This window comes from Leopardus geoffroyi, chromosome C1 (assembly GCF_018350155.1).
Source record: "Leopardus geoffroyi isolate Oge1 chromosome C1, O.geoffroyi_Oge1_pat1.0, whole genome shotgun sequence".
Taxonomy (NCBI): domain Eukaryota; kingdom Metazoa; phylum Chordata; class Mammalia; order Carnivora; family Felidae; genus Leopardus; species Leopardus geoffroyi.
The window spans coordinates 41,092,013-41,113,668 of NC_059328.1; the positions used below are offsets into that span (position 1 = coordinate 41,092,013).

General features: G+C 39.1%; 1 protein-coding gene across 1 annotated transcript in view; it reads left to right on the forward strand.

Annotated features, from left to right (window-relative positions):
- Window positions 1-1,335: 1,335 nt before the first annotated feature.
- Window positions 1,336-21,656, forward strand: part of RNF11 (ring finger protein 11) — a 40,269-nt gene continuing 19,948 nt past the window's right edge. The window contains exon 1 of the mRNA XM_045477341.1: window positions 1,336-1,960. Within this exon, the coding sequence (XP_045333297.1) occupies window positions 1,838-1,960 (123 nt within the window). The 5' untranslated portion in view covers window positions 1,336-1,837. The remainder of the gene's footprint in view (window positions 1,961-21,656) is intronic.

Here is a 21,656-nt window from a genome sequence, read left to right on the forward strand (position 1 = left end):
GAGCTATTAACAGGAAGCAAGGCAGGTCTTGAAGAAGAGAGAATGCATAAAAAAGGTTATATTTAATATCGGATATGAGTACATTTAAGTAAGTAATTTTGTAGAATAGGGACTTCAAAGTTAGAGCACTCAGGCCCATACCAGTTTAACAGAGTCCTACCTCCAAGAATCCTTTCTGATCCTCACCCAAATGGTCTAATCACTCTCCTTACGGCTCTCTAAAAACCTTTGGTTGGGGTAGGTAGAAGGACTCCTCTGTTTGTCTTCCCAGGAGGACTCTGGGCTCCATTAGGGACAAGCCAGGTCTGATAAATCAGTTTCCCTAGTGCCTACACAGGGTCTGGTGAGGGTGGGGTGGGGGGAATCAGTAAATGGTGAATAAAAGAAAAGGAGTCAAGACCCACTTCTTGTCTTCTGGGAGCATTCTCATCTTTCTTGTTTCCTTCTTTTGCACACATTGCTTCTTGGGCTTTTTGTTCATTCAACCATGAAGAGGGCCTACTCTACCTTAGGCAATGTGCCAGGCCCTGCACAGAGGAGGGACAGATGATTCAGCTTGATCAGGCTGTGACAGGGAAAGGCTTAGGGACTGAGAGCACAGAGAAGGCGACTAACCCAGACTGAAGGGTTAGGCAAGACAAAGTTGAGTTTAGGAAGGACAAGTGGGAATAATGGTTAGCCTGACGGGAGGTAGAAGGTCAGGAGTGAGGGAGAAATGATAAGTCAGGGAAATAATATGGGTAAAGGCCTCAGCCAGTGGAAACAGTCTTCTAAGTTTTTATTTAGACAGCCTGGAGTTTAGAGTATTTGAGCGGACAATGCTGCTAATGAGATTGGGGAAGTAGTCAGATTTGTAAACCATTTAAGAATAGTCATAGCACTCACAACAGTTTCACGAAGCCATTGAAGGTTTTAAATGAATGACATGATCGAATTTATACTCTTAAAAAATTATCCAATTGTGAAAATAGTGGATTGGTTCACTAGTGAGCTTGGACTTTATTCTGAAGGGATAAAGGGGAAAAAGCCATTTAACATTTTAACCATGGGAGTGACACATTCGGATAAGGGTTTATAAATGGATCACTTGGCAGAAGGAGGTGAGAAGACAGTCAAAACAGTGCACAGGTAAGAACTGAGACAAGCGGGGAGGGAGAAGTGGATGTGGGGAAACATGGGAGACTGGCGGGAGGTTTCTGAGTCAGGTTTCAGGCCAACTGTCAGAGAAGCAGAAACTGACGCAGCCCAGAGAACAGCTGAGGGAGGCGGGGAGGGGGGCGCGGCCGCGCAGCGGGAGCCGCCCACGGCTCCCGGCGCCGGGGGCGGGATCAGAGCACGCACGGCGGCATGACGCAGAACCGCAGCTGGCCTCGTTCTGGGCGCCGCCGCCGCTTTGAGGCGGAGTAGGATGAGGCCCGCGGCCGCGGCTCCGGCGTCGGCAGGGGCAGCAGCAGCTGAGGCAGCAGCTGAGGCAGCCGAGACGGCCGCGCCCCCCCCTCCTGACCTGGATTAGGCCCAGCAGCTCCGTGGCTGCCGCCGCCCCGCGGGGGGGCGGGGTGGGGAAGTGCTTCGTCTCCCCGCCCCCCCCCCCATTGCCGCCTCGCAGGAGGCAACCGCCGCGACCCCAGCGGAGCCCGCGGCCCAGCCTTGAGCCCCCACTCCCGGGGGCTGGCATGAGCGGCCCTTCGGCGGCACGGGGGGGCGGGGGAGCCGCAGCCGCCTGAGCCCCGGCCTGCCGTCCGACCCCACCTCGCTGACCGAGGCTGACCGCGGAGCTTGCGAACGACCCCGCCACTGCTTTCTTCCTCCCCCAGATCACACATCTTAGCTCCGGAAGATGGGGAACTGCCTCAAATCCCCCACGTCGGATGACATCTCCCTGCTTCACGAGTCTCAGTCCGACCGGGCTAGTTTTGGCGAGGGAACGGAGCCGGATCAGGAGCCGCCGCCGCCATATCAGGTAGGGGAGGGTGTGTGTTGGGGAGGAGGGGGTGCGTGGAGTAGAGGCAGCTCCGGGCAGAGATTGAGGGGACTTCGGGACTGTCACTGCTCCTGGTCTTGGCAAGGCCTGGCTTGAGGGGCGTCGACCCTCTTAGGCCAGGATCTGAGGGTGACTACTCCCTACTCCCAGTTGGGGGGGATCCTTCACCTCCCCTCAGGTACGGTGTGGGGATGGTACTCTCTGTCCTTGAGTTCTGGGATCCGAGTATGTGATCCCCTTGGCCAGTGACTGGCGGTTCGCTTGTGAATTTGGGAATGCCATTCTCCTTTTATGTTTAAATCGTGGAGTCTGAGCCGTGAGGTTTGGGGATGATTTCCTCATCGCAGCGCCAGCTGGACTATGTGTTCTGGATAGGTGGTTGCCCCCCACCCCATTTATATTATGCTGTATGTTCATCTTCTCCTCCCTCCCCTTTCCCCTGTGTGTTTGTTAATTGGATCTGGTAGGTGTTCATTTCTCCTACAAGAGAAAAGATCTTAAAGTGGTTTTATTCCCAGCAACGTTAAGAGTTACTTGTTTATATATACGTATTTTTAATCCCTCCTCCTTTTGCTCCACCCCTGTGACACACCTTGTAAACGCGCTGGTTCAATAAAACTTGATTATCTTGAACTTTGGAAACCTCTAAACTTGACTTAAATGCCTTCTATTAATCCCTTTGTGTCCAAGTCTTGCTCCTGAATGGTTTCATTGCTTTTTGTAGAGCAATCAGCAGTCCCATCTGTTTACACAATTAATGAAAAGCTAAGACCTCTTGAACTCAAAATATATATGTAGATGTTATAGTCCATAATATATATAAAAACCTTTCCTCTACTTTTCACTTTTAAATGAAATTGTTAAAAACTTTTTTCCAGAGGACCTTGGATAGTTAAGTGGCTTAATTTTTTTTCTTGAAGGAGATTTAGTTTTCTAACTGGGCAGTCTCCTTTGTTGTTTCATGTGGTGACATCATTATCTAGTGTTGTTCTTTTTTCATTCCTGTGTAAACCAGTGCCTCATCACACCAGAAAAACCTGATCACATATGCTGGTTTTCCAAATAAAACCCACAGGGGCCTTTCATATACACCAGTAAAGTCCAGTCTTAAAATTGTGACATACAGAAGCCTCCATGACTTATCTCTCACTTTTCTGTATTCCAGGCCTACCAAATACACCATCCTGTTCACCTCTCTCTCTGCCTTTGCTCCAGTTGCTCCCTTTGCTAGGATCCCTTCCCCCAAGGTCGGCCAGGTGAACATCTAATCCTCTTTAAGGACTCAGCTCTCCTGTTACCTCTGTCCAGTCTCTGCATTCCCCTCCCTTCCTCTGTGAATCCATCACTCCCTTGTTTCCCTCCTTCAGACCCTCTATTCCATAAGCAGCACATACAACACTTGGGTGTTAATATCCTTGTTTAGTACATGAATGTTTCATCCTAAAGGCATTTCGCTCCTTACCTAGTGTAAATTGCATGCAGGTGGGGACCCTGCATCTGTTATTTCCCCAGCATCTGGTTCATAATACTCAGTAGTTTGAGGTAAGTGAAGACTGTAAGCCCTTGAGAACAAGGACTGTGTCCTCAATGCTTTGTGAAATTACTGGCACTTAAGAAGCACTTATGTTGAATGAATTAATGAATTTGAATTCAGTACTGTGTGTTTTATAAGTTCATACACCTGTTTCTTCCAAACATTGTCACAGGGAAGTCTTAATCTTTGTGATTCTTTAAAGATTTCACTCCTCATTTCCCTCAAATACTATAGGACAGTATGCTTATTTCAGTCTCATGAGCAAATTTTTTTGAGGTATGATTTTTATTTCAAAATCTCTTTCCATGCTCCCTAATCCCTTTCCAGACAAATTTACTGTCTTGACTTAACTGCCCTTTTTCTCATCCTTATCATAATACAGTGTTATGGATAACTTCTGTGGAATTTATGGGAATTGTATTTGCCTTTTCCAGGAGGAATAGATGATAATGAGAAGTTTTTTGGTGTCATGAAGGAACATTTTTTGAAACATGTTATTTGTGACTGGGAGTTTTTGTGGTTGCCCTTTCCTGAAGTGAATGACGCACATACTGATAAGCCAGTTTGGTATCAATTGAAAGAAAATAATTTCTTTAAAAGATGGGAGCATAAAAAAAACTTGTAGAAAAAACTTTTTCCCCTCCCAAAGGAAATAAGATTTTTAGTAATGATTTATTTAGATGATCTAAGAAACACAAGTCCAAGGGCAATGATTTATACATTCAGTAGACAGAAGTAATATTTTTTTCTTCAAAAATAGTATATAATTAACAGAGCTACAGGAGTTATTAGATTATTTCTTTAAAGAATAGTCTCAGGGACACCTGGGTGGCTCAGCTGGTTAAGTGTCCAGACTCTTAATTTCAGCTCAGGTCACCTCATGGTTTATGGGATCAAGCCCCACCTTGGACTCTGCACTGAAAGTGCAGAGCCTACTTGGGATTCTCTCTCTGCCCCTTGGGCGTGACCTCTCTCTCTCTCTCTCAAAATAAACATTAAAAAAAAGGTCTTAACTGCAGTAGGATTTTTTAAAATTCAGAAAGGCAATAGCTGGTTGTAAGGGAACACACTGAGTATTTTTCTGTAGTTGGTAGTTTAAGAGATGTCCTTTGTGTTTGTAGTGCATGAGATTCATGTATGCCAAGAACTTTATATACTAAACATCTCAGTTCCACTTATTTCCTATTAGCAGTATCTGATTTATTTTATTTATGTTTAAAAAGTAAATACTATACCATTATGATAAGTTTATAGGAAGTACCTGTTTCTTTCCTGGATTTGTTTAGTATCCTCCTAACTGGTCTCTCTGCATTCACCTTTGTCAACCCAGCAGCCAGAGTAATTCTGGTAAAACAGATCTTGTCACTCGGCTCAACCTTCTGTGGATCACCATTTCATTCACAGTAAAAGCCAAATTCCGTAGTGTCCCATAAACCCTACATAATCTTTATACCCCCATATATATCTCTTGACGCCTCTCTTACTATTCCTCCCCTGCTGGCTTCTCTTTTACCTTCTCTGGACTGCTTGTTTCTAGGATACTCCCAAGACGTGTGTATTCCTTGGTTGTTTTTATGCCTGGAGTACTCTTCCCCAGGTATTACTGTGGCTGACTCCCTCACTTCCTTCAGGTCTTTACTTAAATGACACCTTCATAAACCCTCTCTGAACACCTTAAGTTAAAATTACAACCTACCCCAACACCCTGGAATTCTCCCTTACCCTGTTCTATTTTTTTCCCCATAGTGTTTATCACTCTCTAACACACTGTCTTAACTATGTGTATTGCTTATTATCTGTCTTCTCCCACTAGGGCTAAGCTTCTTAAGGAAAGTAACAGTAACTGGCATACATTAGGCCCTCAATTATTGGTTAAATGAGTGGATTTTTTTTTAATTTATTCATTTTTTGAGAGACAGAGCGTGAGTGGGGGAGGAGCAGAGACAGAGGGAGACACAGAATCCAAAGCAAACTCCAGGTTGTGAACTGACAGCACAGAGCCCAACGCAAGGCTTGAACTCAATGAGATCAGTCGGCTTAACCTACTGAACCACCCAGGCGCCCAGAATGGATTTGTTTTAAATGAATTAATATATTTTGAGGCCAATGCAGTTTAATGTCTTGTAGGAATTATGCATATTCCTAGTGCCTTCATTCTTTTATTATGGATCATTTTCAAGCAATCCTAAAAATAAAATTTCAGTAATATTAAATATAGTAATTGGTTTAAAATAATTATAAAATTATTTAAGATTTTTTTTCCACTGTATTCTGTAACAAAATGTTTTTTTATCAGAAACTATTGGAATTCTTGTCCTTAAAGAAATGGGAGGGGGGCGTCTGACTTCAGCCAGGTCACGATCTCGCGGTCCGTGAGTTCGAGCCCCGCGTCGGGCTCTGGGCTGATGGCTCAGAGCCTGGAGCCTGTTTCCGATTCTGTGTCTCCCTCTCTCTCTGCCCCTCCCCCGTTCATGCTCTGTCTCTCTCTGTCCCAAAAATAAATAAACGTTGGAAAAAAAAAAAAAAAAGAAATGGGAGGGAAGAGGTTAGAGCTTTTCTTGAATTATAAGGTAAAAACAAAGAAATTGGGCACACCCCATACTCTCTCCTTCCTGAATCTTTAAAAAGAATACAAAGGAAATCTGCCAATCAAAGACAGTCTTAGAACGGTTGTGAGAGGGAAGATAAATCATGAAAGGCTGGGGTATGAAGGTCCATAAGAGGAAAGGTCAGCTGGTAGCCCAATACTGAAAGGTATATATGAACAGGTTTAAGACCTCCCTCCATTTATCATAGGATAATTCAGGAGTAGCACTTTGTTAAAAAGCTTAATATTCATAGAGCAACAACAAAAGCTGCTTTACAGTATTTCTATCTTAATACTGTGTATATATTTATATAAAGATTGGTACCTCAGTTTTGCAGTGGTTAGTTTGGGATTTACTGATCTCATCATCCTGTCATATACTTTAATTCATTTGGGATTTTAATATCAGAAGAAAATACATTATTGTTAATACAGCAGTGAGTGCAATTGTAGCTCTGAATTTGGAGTCAGATGGATCTGAGTTCCAAGCCTGATTGTCACTTACATGTAAAATAAGTTAACAGATTATATTGTGTTTTAAGGAACTTCTTTCATGAATAATACATTTTGGATATTTCAATTTTTTTTAATATTTATTTTTGAGAGTGAGAGTGAGTGAGTCTGAGTGGGGGAGGGGCAGACAGAGGGAGACACAGAATCCAAAGCAAGCTCCAGGCTCTGAACTGTCAGCACAGAGCCTGATATGGGGCTCCAACCCATGAACTGTGAGATCATGACATGAGCTGAAATCGGACACTCAACCGACTGAGCCACCCAGGTGCCCCAACATTTTGGATATTTCAAATTGTGACTGAATAAAGCTTTCTTCAAGATACTTAAAAAAAAACAAAAGGCTTAGATTTGTTTGGAACTCATTAAAAGTAACCCATCTCCTTTAAAAATCTAGAATATAATAAAATACTGCATTTATTTTTAAGTATTAAAATTAATACCTTGTAATATATTAATACCTGTAATAAAATTAATACCTTGTTTTTCTGGTAACAATATGAAGTTAAATTTAGGTATTTGAAGATTTTTTTATGTATTACATTTTCTCTCTTTGGAAATTACCTCAATCTGTATTTCACACATCTTCATCTTATTATTTGACTTAAAAAAAAATTACTTTCTGTGATATTTTATCCCTCCCCTCTTAAAGTTTTCTTTTCCTTAAAGTGCAGATCAGCTCCAATCTCTTTGACAAAGCCTTCCCTGACCATTTTTGTTTGTAGTATTTTCATAATATTTATCTGGAAATCATGTATTGCTTGATTAGTTCTTAGTGCTTTAACAATGATTATTTTTCCAAATTAGTTACTTTAAAAATGAGAATGATGTGTTAAGATTTTAAAAATTTCTCAGTGGAGTGGAATGGCATTCTACACATTGTAGATACCTAGTGCCTAACTTAGAACTGTGCCTTTTCCCTTTTATATTGTCAGCATCATGATTGAAGTCCTCTAATGGTCTCCTCTCTTCCCCATTCATTTCATTCTTCAATGCTTGATAAACCTATCTAGATCAGATCCCTTGCCTCTTAATCCATAATGATTCTTCATGACTTACTACTGAAGATCTCTGTATTAGCAATCAAAGTCATGATCTGGCTCCTAACATACTTTTCCAGCTTTTTGTGGTCTTGCATACAACTTTTACTTGAGTCAGCCTGAAAAGTTTGCTATATTCTGTATATGCATTCTGCTTTCTTGCTGTCGCTCTTTGGTTCCCATTGCCCAGAATTCTCTTCCTTAATTGTTCCTGGTATAAATTCTAGTTTTCAGGGTCCAGCTCAAATGCCATGAATCCTTTTCTGATTTCCCCAATTTGAATAACATCTTACTCTGAACTCCTTTAGTACTTTACCACTATTAGGACACTTTACCCTTCCTATTTGATTTTATTTATAACAGTGTCATACCTCTTCTGTGAGACTATAACTCTTATTCATCTTTGCATTCCTAGAGCTGTGCTTTTCACATAGCAGGCACTCAAATACTTGAATAAATGTGAAAATCAGTTACTGGATTTTTCTGTTAAGTGGGAGGTTTTATGGTTGTTTGCTTCTATATGAATTGTTCCAGAATCCTGTGCCTTTGGCCTTTGTACTTTAAAGGATTCTGCTGTTTGTGTCTACCACATTATCTGTTTTATCTGTATACATTTTTGTTCTGTCACTTCTAATTTATAAAGTATATGAACTTTTTCATTTGAGATTGGTTTGTGTTCTGGTGGTTTAGCTTGCCTTGGTTTGTTTATGTGTGTGTGTGTTTGTTTTTAAAGATACTGCTTATTTGTTACCATTGTTGCAAGGGTTTTATTTATTTGTTTATGCCTGAAACCCATTCTGGGTGTTCTTTAATTAAGGCTGATTCTTTGCCATTAAGAATGTACCTACCTTTAAGAGTAGGACAGTTTACATGTCACAGTTTAATTCTAGAGCTAATTATAGGGTAACTTGAGAAGATAGGGGTAATGAGTTACTTGTCCATAAGATCTGAGAAGTTGACTTCCTTAAAATATTGAGTTAATACTTTCTAGAAACATCCATATTTTGTAAAATTTCAATTTATTAAAATCTTAGTGTAATACTTTAGGTAGAATGAGAGTCTTCTTTTTAAAGATCTTAATTTTATTTGGCTTCTAAATAGAAAAAGTGTCACAGAATGACTAGTATAAGTTCTCCCTTCAACTTGTGCCACTTTTTCTCTTTTGTCTTCTGTCTTTACTATGTCTTAGCCAAGTTAAATTCTGTAAATGAGGAGGGGAATGAAAGGAAGATAATTGTAAATACAATTAGAATTAGATGTTATATTTGTCATCTTGCCTCCAGCCATTTCTGAATATAATTATCTTCTGTGTATAACCTTCCTTCAAGCAAAGAGTTAGGGATGATCTTTTTCTCTCCTGTATTCAAATAGGCTATTAAATAGGCTGTAACAAATTTTTAGAAGTTGATTCCTTTCCAGTAACTTCTAATACTGAATATAACAAATATTTATGATAGTTAACATGCTCAGAATTCAGGATCTTTGCAATTGGTATATAAATGAAGTGGTAGAGATAATAAAGACTAAGAGTGGAAATATGAGTGAAAGAGAAGGCAAAACTGGCTAATAGCCAAAGTGTGTGTTTTTAATGGCAAAAGAGATTGCTACATGCAATTGAAAAGTAAAGCGATAACGGAGAACTAAATATATTCTGCTCTTGGATAATCTGCCTGACCTTTTGATTCTGATATTCAACTTGGCTTTACGATATGTTCCTTTTGAGTCTTAGAGTTCCTTATTTTAACTGATCAGGAATACTTTTGAGTTCAATTTAATATGAATGCATATATACGTATGTTTTAATTAAATAGCCAACATGGAGTGTGCTCCCAGAGGCCAGTTGAGTAATTATCTTGTTACTTAACCCAGAGAGCATATCTTAAAGTAACTAAGGGATATGAAATTGTGGAAACGAAGAAAGCAGTCCTGCAGATATATTTGTTTCTAAATTTATTAAAACTTTTCTGAATTCTTACAAAACTGAATGGTTTTAAGAAGAGTGAAACTTGTATAACTGGCCCAGCTAGCTAAAATTACATGTAATGGGGGCCCATGGGTGGCTCAGTCGGTTAAGTGTCTGACTTTGGCTCAGGTCATGATCTCGTGGTTCGTGAGTTTGAGCTCTGTGTGGGGCTCTGTGCTAACAGCTCAGAGCCTGGAGCCTGCTTTGGATTCTGTCTTCCTCTCTACCCCTCCCCCACTGGTACTCTGTCTCTCTCTCTCTCAAAAATAAACATTAAAGGGGCGCCTGGGTGGCGTAGTCGGTTAAGCGTCCGACTTCAGCCAGGTCACGATCTCGCGGTCCGGGAGTTCGAGCCCCGCGTCAGGCTCTGGGCTGATGGCTCAGAGCCTGGAGCCTGTTTCTGATTCTGTGTCTCCCTCTCTCTCTGCCCCTCCCCCGTTCATGCTCTGTCTCTCTCTGTCCCAAAAATAAATAAACGTTGAAAAAAAAAAATTAAAAAAAAATAAACATTAAAAACATTTCTTTTAATTCCATGTAATTTTGTATAAAAATTTCTTTAAAATTTTTTTTTTTTTATTTTTGGAGTGGGAGCAGAGAAGGAGGCTCCATGCTGTAAGCACGGGGCTCAAACTCACAAACCATGACCTCATGACCTGAGCTTAAATCAAAAGTTGATGCTTAACCAATTGAACCACCCAGGCACCCCGACAATTTAATTCTTATATTTGTGGGGGGAAAAGCAGTTTATCATAAACTGAATAAGTAAGGCTTTAAAGATAAAAACCAGGACACTCCATAACAGTCTTTTTTTTTTTTTTTTTTTTTTATCAGTCAGCAAGTTTATGTTATGCCCAAGGGGAAAGGAAAATGAGCCCTTTACCCCTAAGGAGCTACCATTTTATTTTAGTTAAGGGGATGAGATTAATGGATGTACAGGAAGCATTTGTTAGTCTGATGAAACAGTATATACTGAATGAAGTATTAAATTGATGTAGACTTTGGAAGTTGGGGGATCAATTTTGTGATACAGCAGTGAATCACAAATTTACTTTTTAGCTTCTGAAGATTTCAGGTGAAGTCTTACATGAACATTGGTGTAAGAAATGGAATAAAAACAAAAGAGTTGCCCTGAATAAAATATGAGTGGGGGATCTTGGAGCCAAAAGAGTAATCAGTAGGTGGTGAACATGAATTTAGAGAGAGTTGTATAATTGTGTTACATTAAAGTAATAATATACGTGTGTAAATAAATTTTTTTATTTATTATGTACACTGAAGAGTATATCTTTAACAGTATATAACTAATAGTATCTTAACTATATAGCCCGGTGAATTTTTGCACGTTATAACCACCATCAAGATACATAGCCTGTTTCTAACCCGAGAAGTCTCCCTCATACCTCCTCCAACAGTCAATATCCCTTTGCCAAAGACAACCACTATTTTTTTAAGTTTATTTATTTTGAGAGAGTTATCTTTAACATAACTAATAGTATCTTAAACTGTATAGTCCAGTGAACTTCTACATGTTATAACCACCATCAAGATATATAGCCTGTTTCTAATCCCAAAAGATTATACTCATATTTCCTCCAACAGTCAGTACCCCTTTGCCAAAGATAACCGCTATTTTTTCTTTTAAAGCTTATTTATTTTGAGGCAGAGTATGAGCAGGGGAGGGGCAGAGAATGGGAATGAGAATCCCAAGCAAACCCTGCAGTGTCAACACAGAGCCTGATGCGGGGCTCCAACTCATGAACTGTGAGATCATGACCTGAGCCAAAATTAAGAGTTAGATGCTTAACCAATTGAGCCACCCAGGCGCCTGATAGCTGCTGTTCTGACCTTATCACCATATTCGTTTTGCCTAGTTTTGAACTTAAATAAAATAATAGTTCATTCAACATTCAATATATGAATAACATAAAATTCATTTATGTTATTTATGTAGCAGTAGTTTATAATTTTCAATGCTGTATTCAGCTGTATAAATCTACATTTTTTCAATCCATTCTATTGATGTATATTTGGGTTCTGTTAGCTTTTGACTGTATAAATCTGTGACCATTCTTTTTATGTACATAATGTACATACTATTTTATTTTGGGTATATAGTCTTTCCCACAGCATTTTATTACAGAATTTTTAAAAAATAAAGAAGCTGACAGAATTGTTTGAACACGCATATTCCTATGACATAGATTCTGTGCATTTTGCTATTTGTTTTAACGCATATCCATCTCACCTATCAATCCATCTTATTTGTTGATGCATTTCAAAATAAATCGACAAGTAGTTTTCCAAAGTGGTTTATCAATTTACACTCCTATCAGCTATGTATGAGAGTTCTGTTTGCTCTACATCCTTACCAGCACCTGGTAGTATCAGTCTGTTTTATTTTAGACATTTTGTTAAGTGTGTAGAAGTCTTTTCATTGTGGTTTTAACTTGCATTTCCCCAGTGAGAAATGCGTACCGATATGCTTACTAGTATGTGGTCTTTTGTCGCTGGCCTTTTTCACTTAGCATAGTTTTCACGATTCATCTGTGTTGTAGCATGTATTAGGACTTCATTCCTTTTTATTGTGAAATAATTCCATTGTATGAATCTACCACATTTTGTTTAGCCATTGTTCAATTAATGCACATTTGGGTTTCCACTTTTTGGCTGTTAGAACACTGCTATGGACATTTGTGTAAAAGTTTAAAAAAATTTTTTTAACATTTATTCATTTTTGAAAGGCAGAGAGAGACAGAGCGCAAATGGGGGGAGGGGCAGACAGAGAGGGAGACACAGAAACAGAAGCAAGATCCAGGCTCCGAGCTATTAGCACAGAGCCCGATGTAGGGCTCGAACTCATGGACCGCGAGATCATGACCTGAGCCGAAGTCGGCCACTTAACCGACTGAGCCACCCAGGCACCCCTGTGTAAAAGTCTTAAATGAATGTGTTTTCATTTCTCCTTTTATACACCTGTTAGTGGACTTGCTGTGTCATGAGTCCATGTTTAACCTTTTCAGGAACTACCAGACCATTTCCAAAGTACTTTTACCATTTTATATTCCCACCAGCAGTGCACAAGAGTTCCAATTTTTGCACATAGTTGCCAAAGCATATTGTCTGTTTTATTGTAGCCATCTTAGTGGCTATAAAGTGGTATCTCATTGTGGTTTTGATTGCATTTCCCTGAAGGCTAATAATGTTGAGCATGTTGGGGTACTTGGGTGGCCCAGTTGGTTGAGTGTCCAGCTTGATTTCTGCTCACATCAGTGAGATTGAGCCCTGCATTGGGCTTTGCACTGGGCGTGAAGTCTGCTTAAGATTCTCTCTCTCCCTTTGCCCCTCTTCCCTGCTCGTACACTCACTCTCTCTAGGAAAAAAAAAATGTTGAGCATCTTTTTATGTGCTTGTTGGCATTTGTATATCTTCTTTGGAGAAGTATTCAAATTCTTTGGCTATTTTCATTCTTTAATTTTATTATTTTTTTGGAAAGAATGCAAGGGGGGGGGGGAGAGAGAGATAGAATCTTAAGTGGGGCTTGATCCAACCACCCTGGGACCATGACCCAAGCTGAAATCAAGAGCCAGATGCTCCACCAACTGAGCCATCCAGGCACACCCCCTTTGTCTATTTTTAATCAGGTTGTCTTTATTATTGAGTTGCTTGCAAGAGTTTTTTTATATATTCCAGTCCCTTGTAAGATATATGATTTGCAAAAAAGTTTTCTACCATTTTGTTGGTTTTTTCACTTTCTCCGTGGTGTTATTTGAAGCACAAAAGTTAATTTTTTTGAAGTCCAATTTATTTTTTCTTTTGCCATTTGAATTTTTGATGTTGTGTCTAAGAAGTTTGGCCAAACCAACAGTCAAAAAGATTTACTCTTTTGTTATATTTTCAGTTCTCACATTTTAGGTGTAGATTCATTTTGAGTTAATTTTTCTGAATGGAAGGACCAAATTTATTCTTTTGCAAGTGACTGTCCTGTTACAGCACCATTTGTTGAAAAGAGTATTCATCCCCTGTTGTCTTGTCATTCCTGCCCCTAATCAATCGTCCATAAATACAGGGGTTTATTTCTGGACTCTTCAGTTATGTTCCATTGATTTTTATATCTATCCTTAGTGCTAATACTACACTAACTGTAATACGTTTTGAATTCAGAAGTGTGAATTTTCCAACTTTATTCTTATCATTCAACATCGTTTTGGCTATTCTTAGTCCCTTTTAATTCCATATGAATTTTAGGATCAGCTGTCAATTTCTGTAAATAAGCCAGCTGGGATTTTGATAGGGCCATTTGAACTTTTTTTTAAGTGAATGTACACTGAAACATCATTTTCATCCAAAGTCCATAGTTTATATTAAGGTTCACTCTTTGTGTACATTGAGTTTGAACAAGGGTATAATGACATAGATCCACCATTAGAGCATCATTCATAACAGTTTCCCTGACCTAAAAAAATCCTCTATGCTTCACGTATTCATCCCTCCCTCCTTCTGATCCCTGACATCTACTGAGCCTTTTACTTTCACCATAGTTTTGCCTTTTCTAGGATGTCATATAGTTAGAATCATAGAGGATGGGGCCTTTCTAGATTGTCTTCTTTCATTAAGTAATATAAAATTAAAATTCCTCCGTGTCTATCCATGGCTTAAGAACTCATTTCTTTTTAGCACTGAATGGTATTCTGTTTTCTTGATGTACCACAGTTTATCCTTTTACCTACTAAAGGACATCTTGATTACTTCCAAATAGTACTTATGAATGAATAAAGCTGCTATGAACATCCACATGTACATTTTTGGGTGGACATAAGTTTTCAACTCCTTTAGGTAAATACCATGGAACACAGTTGCTAGATTGTATGTGGTTAAGAGTATGTTTGTTTTTGTAGGAAACTGCCAAACTGTCTTATAGTGGCTGTGCCACATTGTATTCCCACCAGCAGTGAGTGAGATTTTCTATTGCTCCACATTTGATACTGTCAGTGTTTTGGATTTTATCATTCTAATAGGTGTATAGTGGTATGTTTTGTTTGTTTTAATTTGCAATTCTCAGTGCTTCTCAGTGTCATCCCCTTTACCCTTAGGTGGGACAGGATGGCAAGAGGAAGATGAGGTTGGATACTTCCCTTCCTCCATGTGGTAGGCTAGAACCAGTTGGATTTGAGTATTTCCATTTGATCAGATAGGTTAGGCTCTGATAAAACTTTTGCAGGTTGACTCTGGCAAAAGTTTCTCCAGAGTGCAGGCCGTGTTAAGAAGAATGCTCTGGTGTATATCAGAAGATCTTTTTCCTCCCCCTATTAGATGCATGAGGGGATTTTTCTCTGATATTTACTGTGGACCTGGTAGAGCTCTTGAAGATAAAGAGGTGGGGGCACCCCTGGAGTTTCTAACTCAGACTTGGGCACGCTAAACCTCTAGCAGTCTGTCAGTTACAATTCAAGTTTTCCTACCCTAGCACTGGTCTGCTTATGGATTTCTGCTCTGGTAAGTTTTGATTTTCTGTATACACTTGTCTGTCTGTCTAATTTTTGGGTCAGCAGTTTTCCCTGTGACCTCACTTCCCTGACAGATACAAGAAGAGTTGTTGGTTTTTCAGTTTGTTCATTTTCTTTTGTTAGGATGGAGTGGTAGTTTGTAAGCACCTTACATGCCAGACCAGAAACTAGAAATTCTTAATTTCCATGATAATTCTATAAAAGTGAATATTATCCCATCTTACAGATAAAGAAACAGCTTTAGCAGTAGAGCCAGGCATCTATGAGACAGGAATTTTATTTTTTTTAATTTTTTATTAAAAAATTTTTTTTAACGTGTATTCATTTTGAGAGTGACACAGAGCGTGAGTCGGGAGGGGCAGAGAGAGAGGGAGACAAAGCATCTGAAACAGGCTCCAGGCTCCGAGCTGTCAGCAGAGAGCCCAACGCGGGGCTTGAACCCATGAACCATGAGATCGTTACCTGAGCTGATGTCAGGCGCTTAACCGATTGAGCCACCCAGGCACCCTGAGATGGGAATTTTAGACAGTAGAAGTAATTGTACATCATGACAAAGGAAAATAGATGTAATATGCCAGATTTGGCTCAAAGGCCATGGGAACAGGGGAGTCCGTTTCCAGTAGAGTTAACCTGTCAGGAGAATGGGATATTGGAATGAAGTGGCTTTCACAAGGATAATTGAAGTAATGGGGTTCCTTTAAAATGGAGTGGATCTTCTAAAAATATTTCATAAAGGTAGGTTTGATATAGCACAACAATGTTCTGCTAAATTGACAAAAATACCCCTGTGCTTAACGTCTGTTTTGTCATTTGAGGATAAGCAGCCCTGCCAGCTCAGTGTAATATTGAAGGTAGCAATGTGTGTTTTGGTGTTTCCATGTCTTTTCTGTCAGTGATTCTCCTTTCTGTCTAACTTTTCTCAACCACATCAATATAAGAAATGGCATATTCATCACTGGTTGATATTAAGGCACCGGCGCCTGTCTATTAATTAATGCTAATTGCAGCATAGTGTGGATGTGTTTTATTTAGTGTTACCTTCTTGTCTCATGTGTCCTGGTTTCTTCTCTTTCATTGTGATATTTTTTAAATGTGGAAGTAGTAGAATTAAGGGAGCTAAGAGGGCTCTGAAGCCACAGGAACTAGTAAGTAGTCAGTTCAGGGTAATAGTAATAGAGGAGCAAGGAGGTCCAGAAAACAAGTCTAAAAAAGAAATGAGTGGGGTGCCTGGGTGGCTCAGTCGGTTGAGCGTCCGGCTTCAGCTCAGGTCATGATCTCATGGTCTGTGAGTTCGAGCCCCGCGTCGGGCTCTGTGCTGACAGCTCAGAGCCTGGAGCCTGCTTCGGATTCTGTGTCTCCCTCTCTCTCTGCCCCTCCCCCGCTCATGCTCTGCCTCTCTCTGTCTCAGAAATAAATAAACATTAAAAAAAAAAAAAAAAGAAATGAGGTAGTAAAGTCACACAGAATGTAATGGATTCAGTTGTAGAAGGTACAATTGCAATTAGATTAAAGTGAGATTTACCAGTTTAAACAGGGATTTATTTTGGATAGATAAGTCTTGGGTAGAAAACTTCCTAGAATTACACATTTTTAACAATTTTGTCAAGATTTTTTGTTCTAGTATAGTACCTTTGGTAACAATGTCTTACTCTCAACTGGGTCCTTTTTCAAACTTCACACCCCTCCCTTTTCATTGTTACTCCTTCCACATAAATCACTGAAATACTGACTTCTGAGCAGATTTCCATCTCATCTTACTGATTCAAAATTATTAAAAAGATTAGTTTATTATACTCAGGAAGTAGTAACAGGGTATCTTCAGAGTCTTGAATTAATTATGTAGGACTGTTTGCGTTATTTGATGAAACCTATTCTACTTTTAATTCTTGTACCTGCTTTTTATCATTTTTTCCCTCATTTTCTATTCCCACTATCAGATGGTTCTTCATCTCATGTTAATGCATCTGCCCTTGCTGTGCCTCTCATTCTGCGTATTGGAAAACCAGATAATCAGGCTTGCCATAATATTTCCTAGCAGCTGCCAATAGAGATTCCAAAGGCAGTACTGATGACTAAAGCAGCATTTTTATTTGTTAATAAAGTATTTGGGGATTTGGATACATGGCACCTTTTTATTTTTTTATTTAGAAAATTTTTTTCAATGTTTATTTTCGAAGGATAGAGACACAGAGAGTGAGCAGGGGAGGGGCAGAGAGAGGAGATACAGAACCCGAAGCAAGCTCCAGGCTCTGAGCTGTCAGCACAGAGCCCAATGTAGGGCTCGAACTCACGAACTGTGAGATCATGACCTGACCCAAAGTTGGACACTTAACTGACTGAGCCACCCAGGCACCCCAATTTATATTTTAAATGTTTATTTAAACACTGCTTTTGTGAGTGGGGAAGGACAGAGAGATAGGGAGAGAGAGAATCCCAAGCAGACATGTTGTCAGTGCAGAGCCCAATGTGCGACTCAATCCCAGGAACCATGAGATCATGACCTGAGCCAAAATCTAAAGTCGGACACTTAACTGACTGAGCCACCCAGGTGCCCCCATGGCACCTTTTTTTTACAAAAAAATTATTTTACAGTTTCCTTGGCTCAAATTTGTTTAAGTAAATAAACTCAATTTTAGCATGAATTCCACATACATGAGACTAGAACAATTGAAAAAAAAAAAAAGAAGGAACCTTAAATACTGAGGTAAGCTTAAAAGTGTTTCATTTTTCACATATGCCTTCTTCTCTTTCCCAGCTGTTTTTCATTATCTGGAATTTTCTCTCCCTATATTTTATTTCTTGATGCTTTTTATTTATCCCTTAAAACATATTTTAATTAGCTGGGACTTGTTACAACATCTAAATTCTTAAGTTCAATGTAATCTTTAAGTTGATGAATACTTACCTTTGGTCCACACATACCTATAAGGTCATGGATAGAACTGCATTTTCCTTGGTAATACAGGTTCCAAGGTAAAACATAACTTTTTCTTGCTAATCTTACGTATTCATTCAAAAAAACTGAGAAATGGTCCATAACTTTCCAGATTGCCAAAGGTTTCTGTGCCACAAAGACCGTTAAGAATCCCTGAGAGGCCGTCTCTAGTTGCAGGTCATGAGTTCATATCACTGCTGCCAGAAACCACAAAGCCTTTGGGGTTTGAGCCACAGAGTTCTGATAGGTGTGTGGTATAGGAATTCAGTTAAATTTTGTTGTTGCAACACTGTTAGGTAAATTTTCAGACCTCATTTATGAAATGAGTCCATTTAAAAATGGCTGAAATTCTGAAATTTGTTGAGAAAATTAACTTGAAGTATCAATTCTTAAGTCATAGATGAAAAATGTATCACAAGGAAAATGGCAGCATAACAAGTATAACAAGACTATGGGCTTTCAAACATTTTTTTTTTTTTGGCACCTCACAATAAAAAGTATATTTTATTCCATACTTTGGTTTATAAAAACAGAGACAGGTTTCATAAAACAATATTGATCCTTGCTATATATTCTGTATATTCTATTTCATTTTCTTAAAAGTCCTCGGACCTCTAACACTGATTTTACAACTCACGGTAGATTAGGACCTGCCGTTCAGAAAACATTCCAAGATGTAGAGCCAGAAAGATAAGATTGTGAAATACATTAAAATATTTTGTATGTTTGGCATCTCAAACAAGATCTCTTAGGAAATCAAACTTGCCTGTTGTAAAACAGCATTTTAGAGAAGTGGGTACATGTTTATACCCTGGGAGTAGTCATTAAGCTGCTTATGCCATGCCATTTATATTTATTATCTTAAGGATATCTTAGGGACTTTAGAGTAATGGAAAGCTAGCCACTAAATAATTTTAAATGGAGTTATGGGTGAGGTGATTATGTAAATTAGATTTGCATTTGAAAGATGTCTGAGAATAGGAAGGGGGTAGTAGACAAGGGAAGACTAGGAAGCCACTGCATTAGCTAATATTGTTGCCTAGGGTGTTGGCAATAGGGATGAAGAGTTATGAATGAATTGTGTTGATATTTAAGAAACAAACAATTTAGTAATGAATTATATGAAAAGAATGTATCCAAGAGGTCAGCTATATATAGAAACATCAAGAACGGGTTACTTTGGGAGAAGACTGGTTGCAAAGGGGTATGGGAATAGGACAATAATGGGATGTAAAATTGAAGGTGGAAGAGTTTGTTTTAATGAGAAACACTTGATAATGTTTAGGGGCACCTGGGTGGCTCAGTCGGTTAAGCATTGGGCTCTGTGCTGACAGCTGTGCCTGCAGCCTGCATCAGATTCTGTGTCTCTCCCTCTCTCTGCCCCTCCCATGCTCATGCTCTGTCTCTCTCTGTCTCTCAATAATAAATAAGCGTTTAAGAAAAAAAGACTTGATCATGTTTATAAGCTGATAGGAAGGATCCAGTGAAAAGAAGAGGCTGAATAGGAAAAGCAGCAAAAATCTACAGTATAAGTTTTCTCGAAGGTGGAAACAGAATCCACCTAAAGGTAACAGGATTGACCTGTTTTTATGATTAAAATTTATAATTATTGTTTTAATAATTGATACATTCATGTAGTCATTCTATAAGCATATAGATGAAACATCTTATTTCTCTTTTGTAGCCACTCAGTTCTGTATCCCATAGGCAACTAATGTTAATGTTTTTGTGGATCCAAGAGATTTTATACACATACAAGCAAATACAGATAGTCCTTCCTCACCCCTTTACACAAAAAGCCCACTATACACACAATTCTGCACCTTGCCTTTTTTCACCTGTCAGTATATGAAAAGCATTATTCTTCCTTAGGGCTAAATAGTATTAATTGTATGTAATGTTATTTAACCAGTTCCCTATTTGATGGACATTTAGGTTGTTATTGTACTTTTTTTATTTAAAATTTTTTTAATGTTTATTTTTGAGATTGAATGTGAATGGGGGAGGGGCAGAGAGAGAGAGAGAGAGGGAGACACAATCCAAAACAGGGTCCAGGCCCCAAGCTGTCAGCCTAGAGCTCAGCCCGGGGCTTGAACCCACCAACTGTGAGATCATGACTTGAGCTGAGGTTGGATGCTTAACTGACTGAGCCACCCAGGTGCCTCTAGGTTGTTATTGTACTTTTGATAGTGCCTCTACTTTAACAAGATGGAAGACTTTTAACTGGAGATAGGTGCACACGTGGGCAGGGGTGTAGGTTTGACTCTGGGACATCTAAAGGGGCCTGAATGATCTGATTGTAAAGAGTGAGGTGGTCCATTTTGGGACCATTAGATAGAAATGGAATATTTAGGGTCAAGAGTTGATATGTGGAGATTTTTACTTGGTCAAATGAACAGGAATTCACTTAAGGAAATCTGATCTGGTCCATGAAGGTGAGGAGTCACTGGACCAGAGTTGGAAACAGCAGCCAGGAAAATTCCTGAAACTGCATAATTTGTCGATTGAAAGTCACTTTCAGAAGTCACCTTTTAATAGAGAAGTAGGACTACTTTTGGTAGCCTCAAATTGGAACTCTCTATTCAGTGTTAAATGGGTCTAGCCCATCTGGAGAGCAAAAACTGTTTTGGGTTTAGAAGCTGTAAGAAGACATTAGTGGCCGAATTTCTGAAGAATTTCAGTTTTCATTTATAATTTATAATACATATAATATTTATACATCATCAGTTATATAACTTGTAATTTTATATATATATCAGTTATATAACTTGTAATGTTTATCTTAAATAGAAACATTGACTAAACCTAACTTAACAGTTTGTTTGCAGAGTGACTGAAGGCACCTTCAAAGTGGTTATAATTTTTTCATCAGCTTCAGTGTGTGTGTGATATCACTTGCACTGGTAGATACCATGGACCGAGTGTAAGAAAAACATTCAACAGTACAAAGTCATAGTTGTGCTAGAGATAGAGAGCAAACAGGGGAGGGGCAGAGAGAGAGGGAGACACAGAATCCAAAACAGGCTCCAGGCTCTGAGCTGTCAGCACAGAGCCTGACATGGGGCTTGAACCCACGAACCGTGAGATCATGACCTGAGCCAAAGTTGGACGCCCAACCTGCTGAGCCATCCAGGTGCCCCCCCCCCACCACCATGTAAGTGTTTCTTAACCCTTTATTTGTTTAATAACTCTTGAGAAATTGTAAACCACAAATCCTCTTTGTAGAAAGATGTACAGAATTTTGCATGCAATTTCAAGGAATTTAATAACCTCTGTTATGTTATATCAAATTTCTGTTCTACGTTCTTTCATTGCCTTCTTCAATATATATTGTCTACCACTGCCAAAATAATAGCCTTTATGTTATACTCTTGCTTGATTCCTCAGTGCCTGCAGTTTAATATAAAGGCCAAATATTTAAGAATATTTATCCTCTACTTTTGGAAATTTGAATAGATGTGACAAGGTCACACAGCTCTTTTAGAACACCAGACTGAGCCAGATTTTCTTGACTTATGGTACACAGCATGTTCTGTAATTGCATTTCATTACATAATTCTAAACCAAGAGTGGCTTATGTACTTTAAAAAGATATCTTGAAG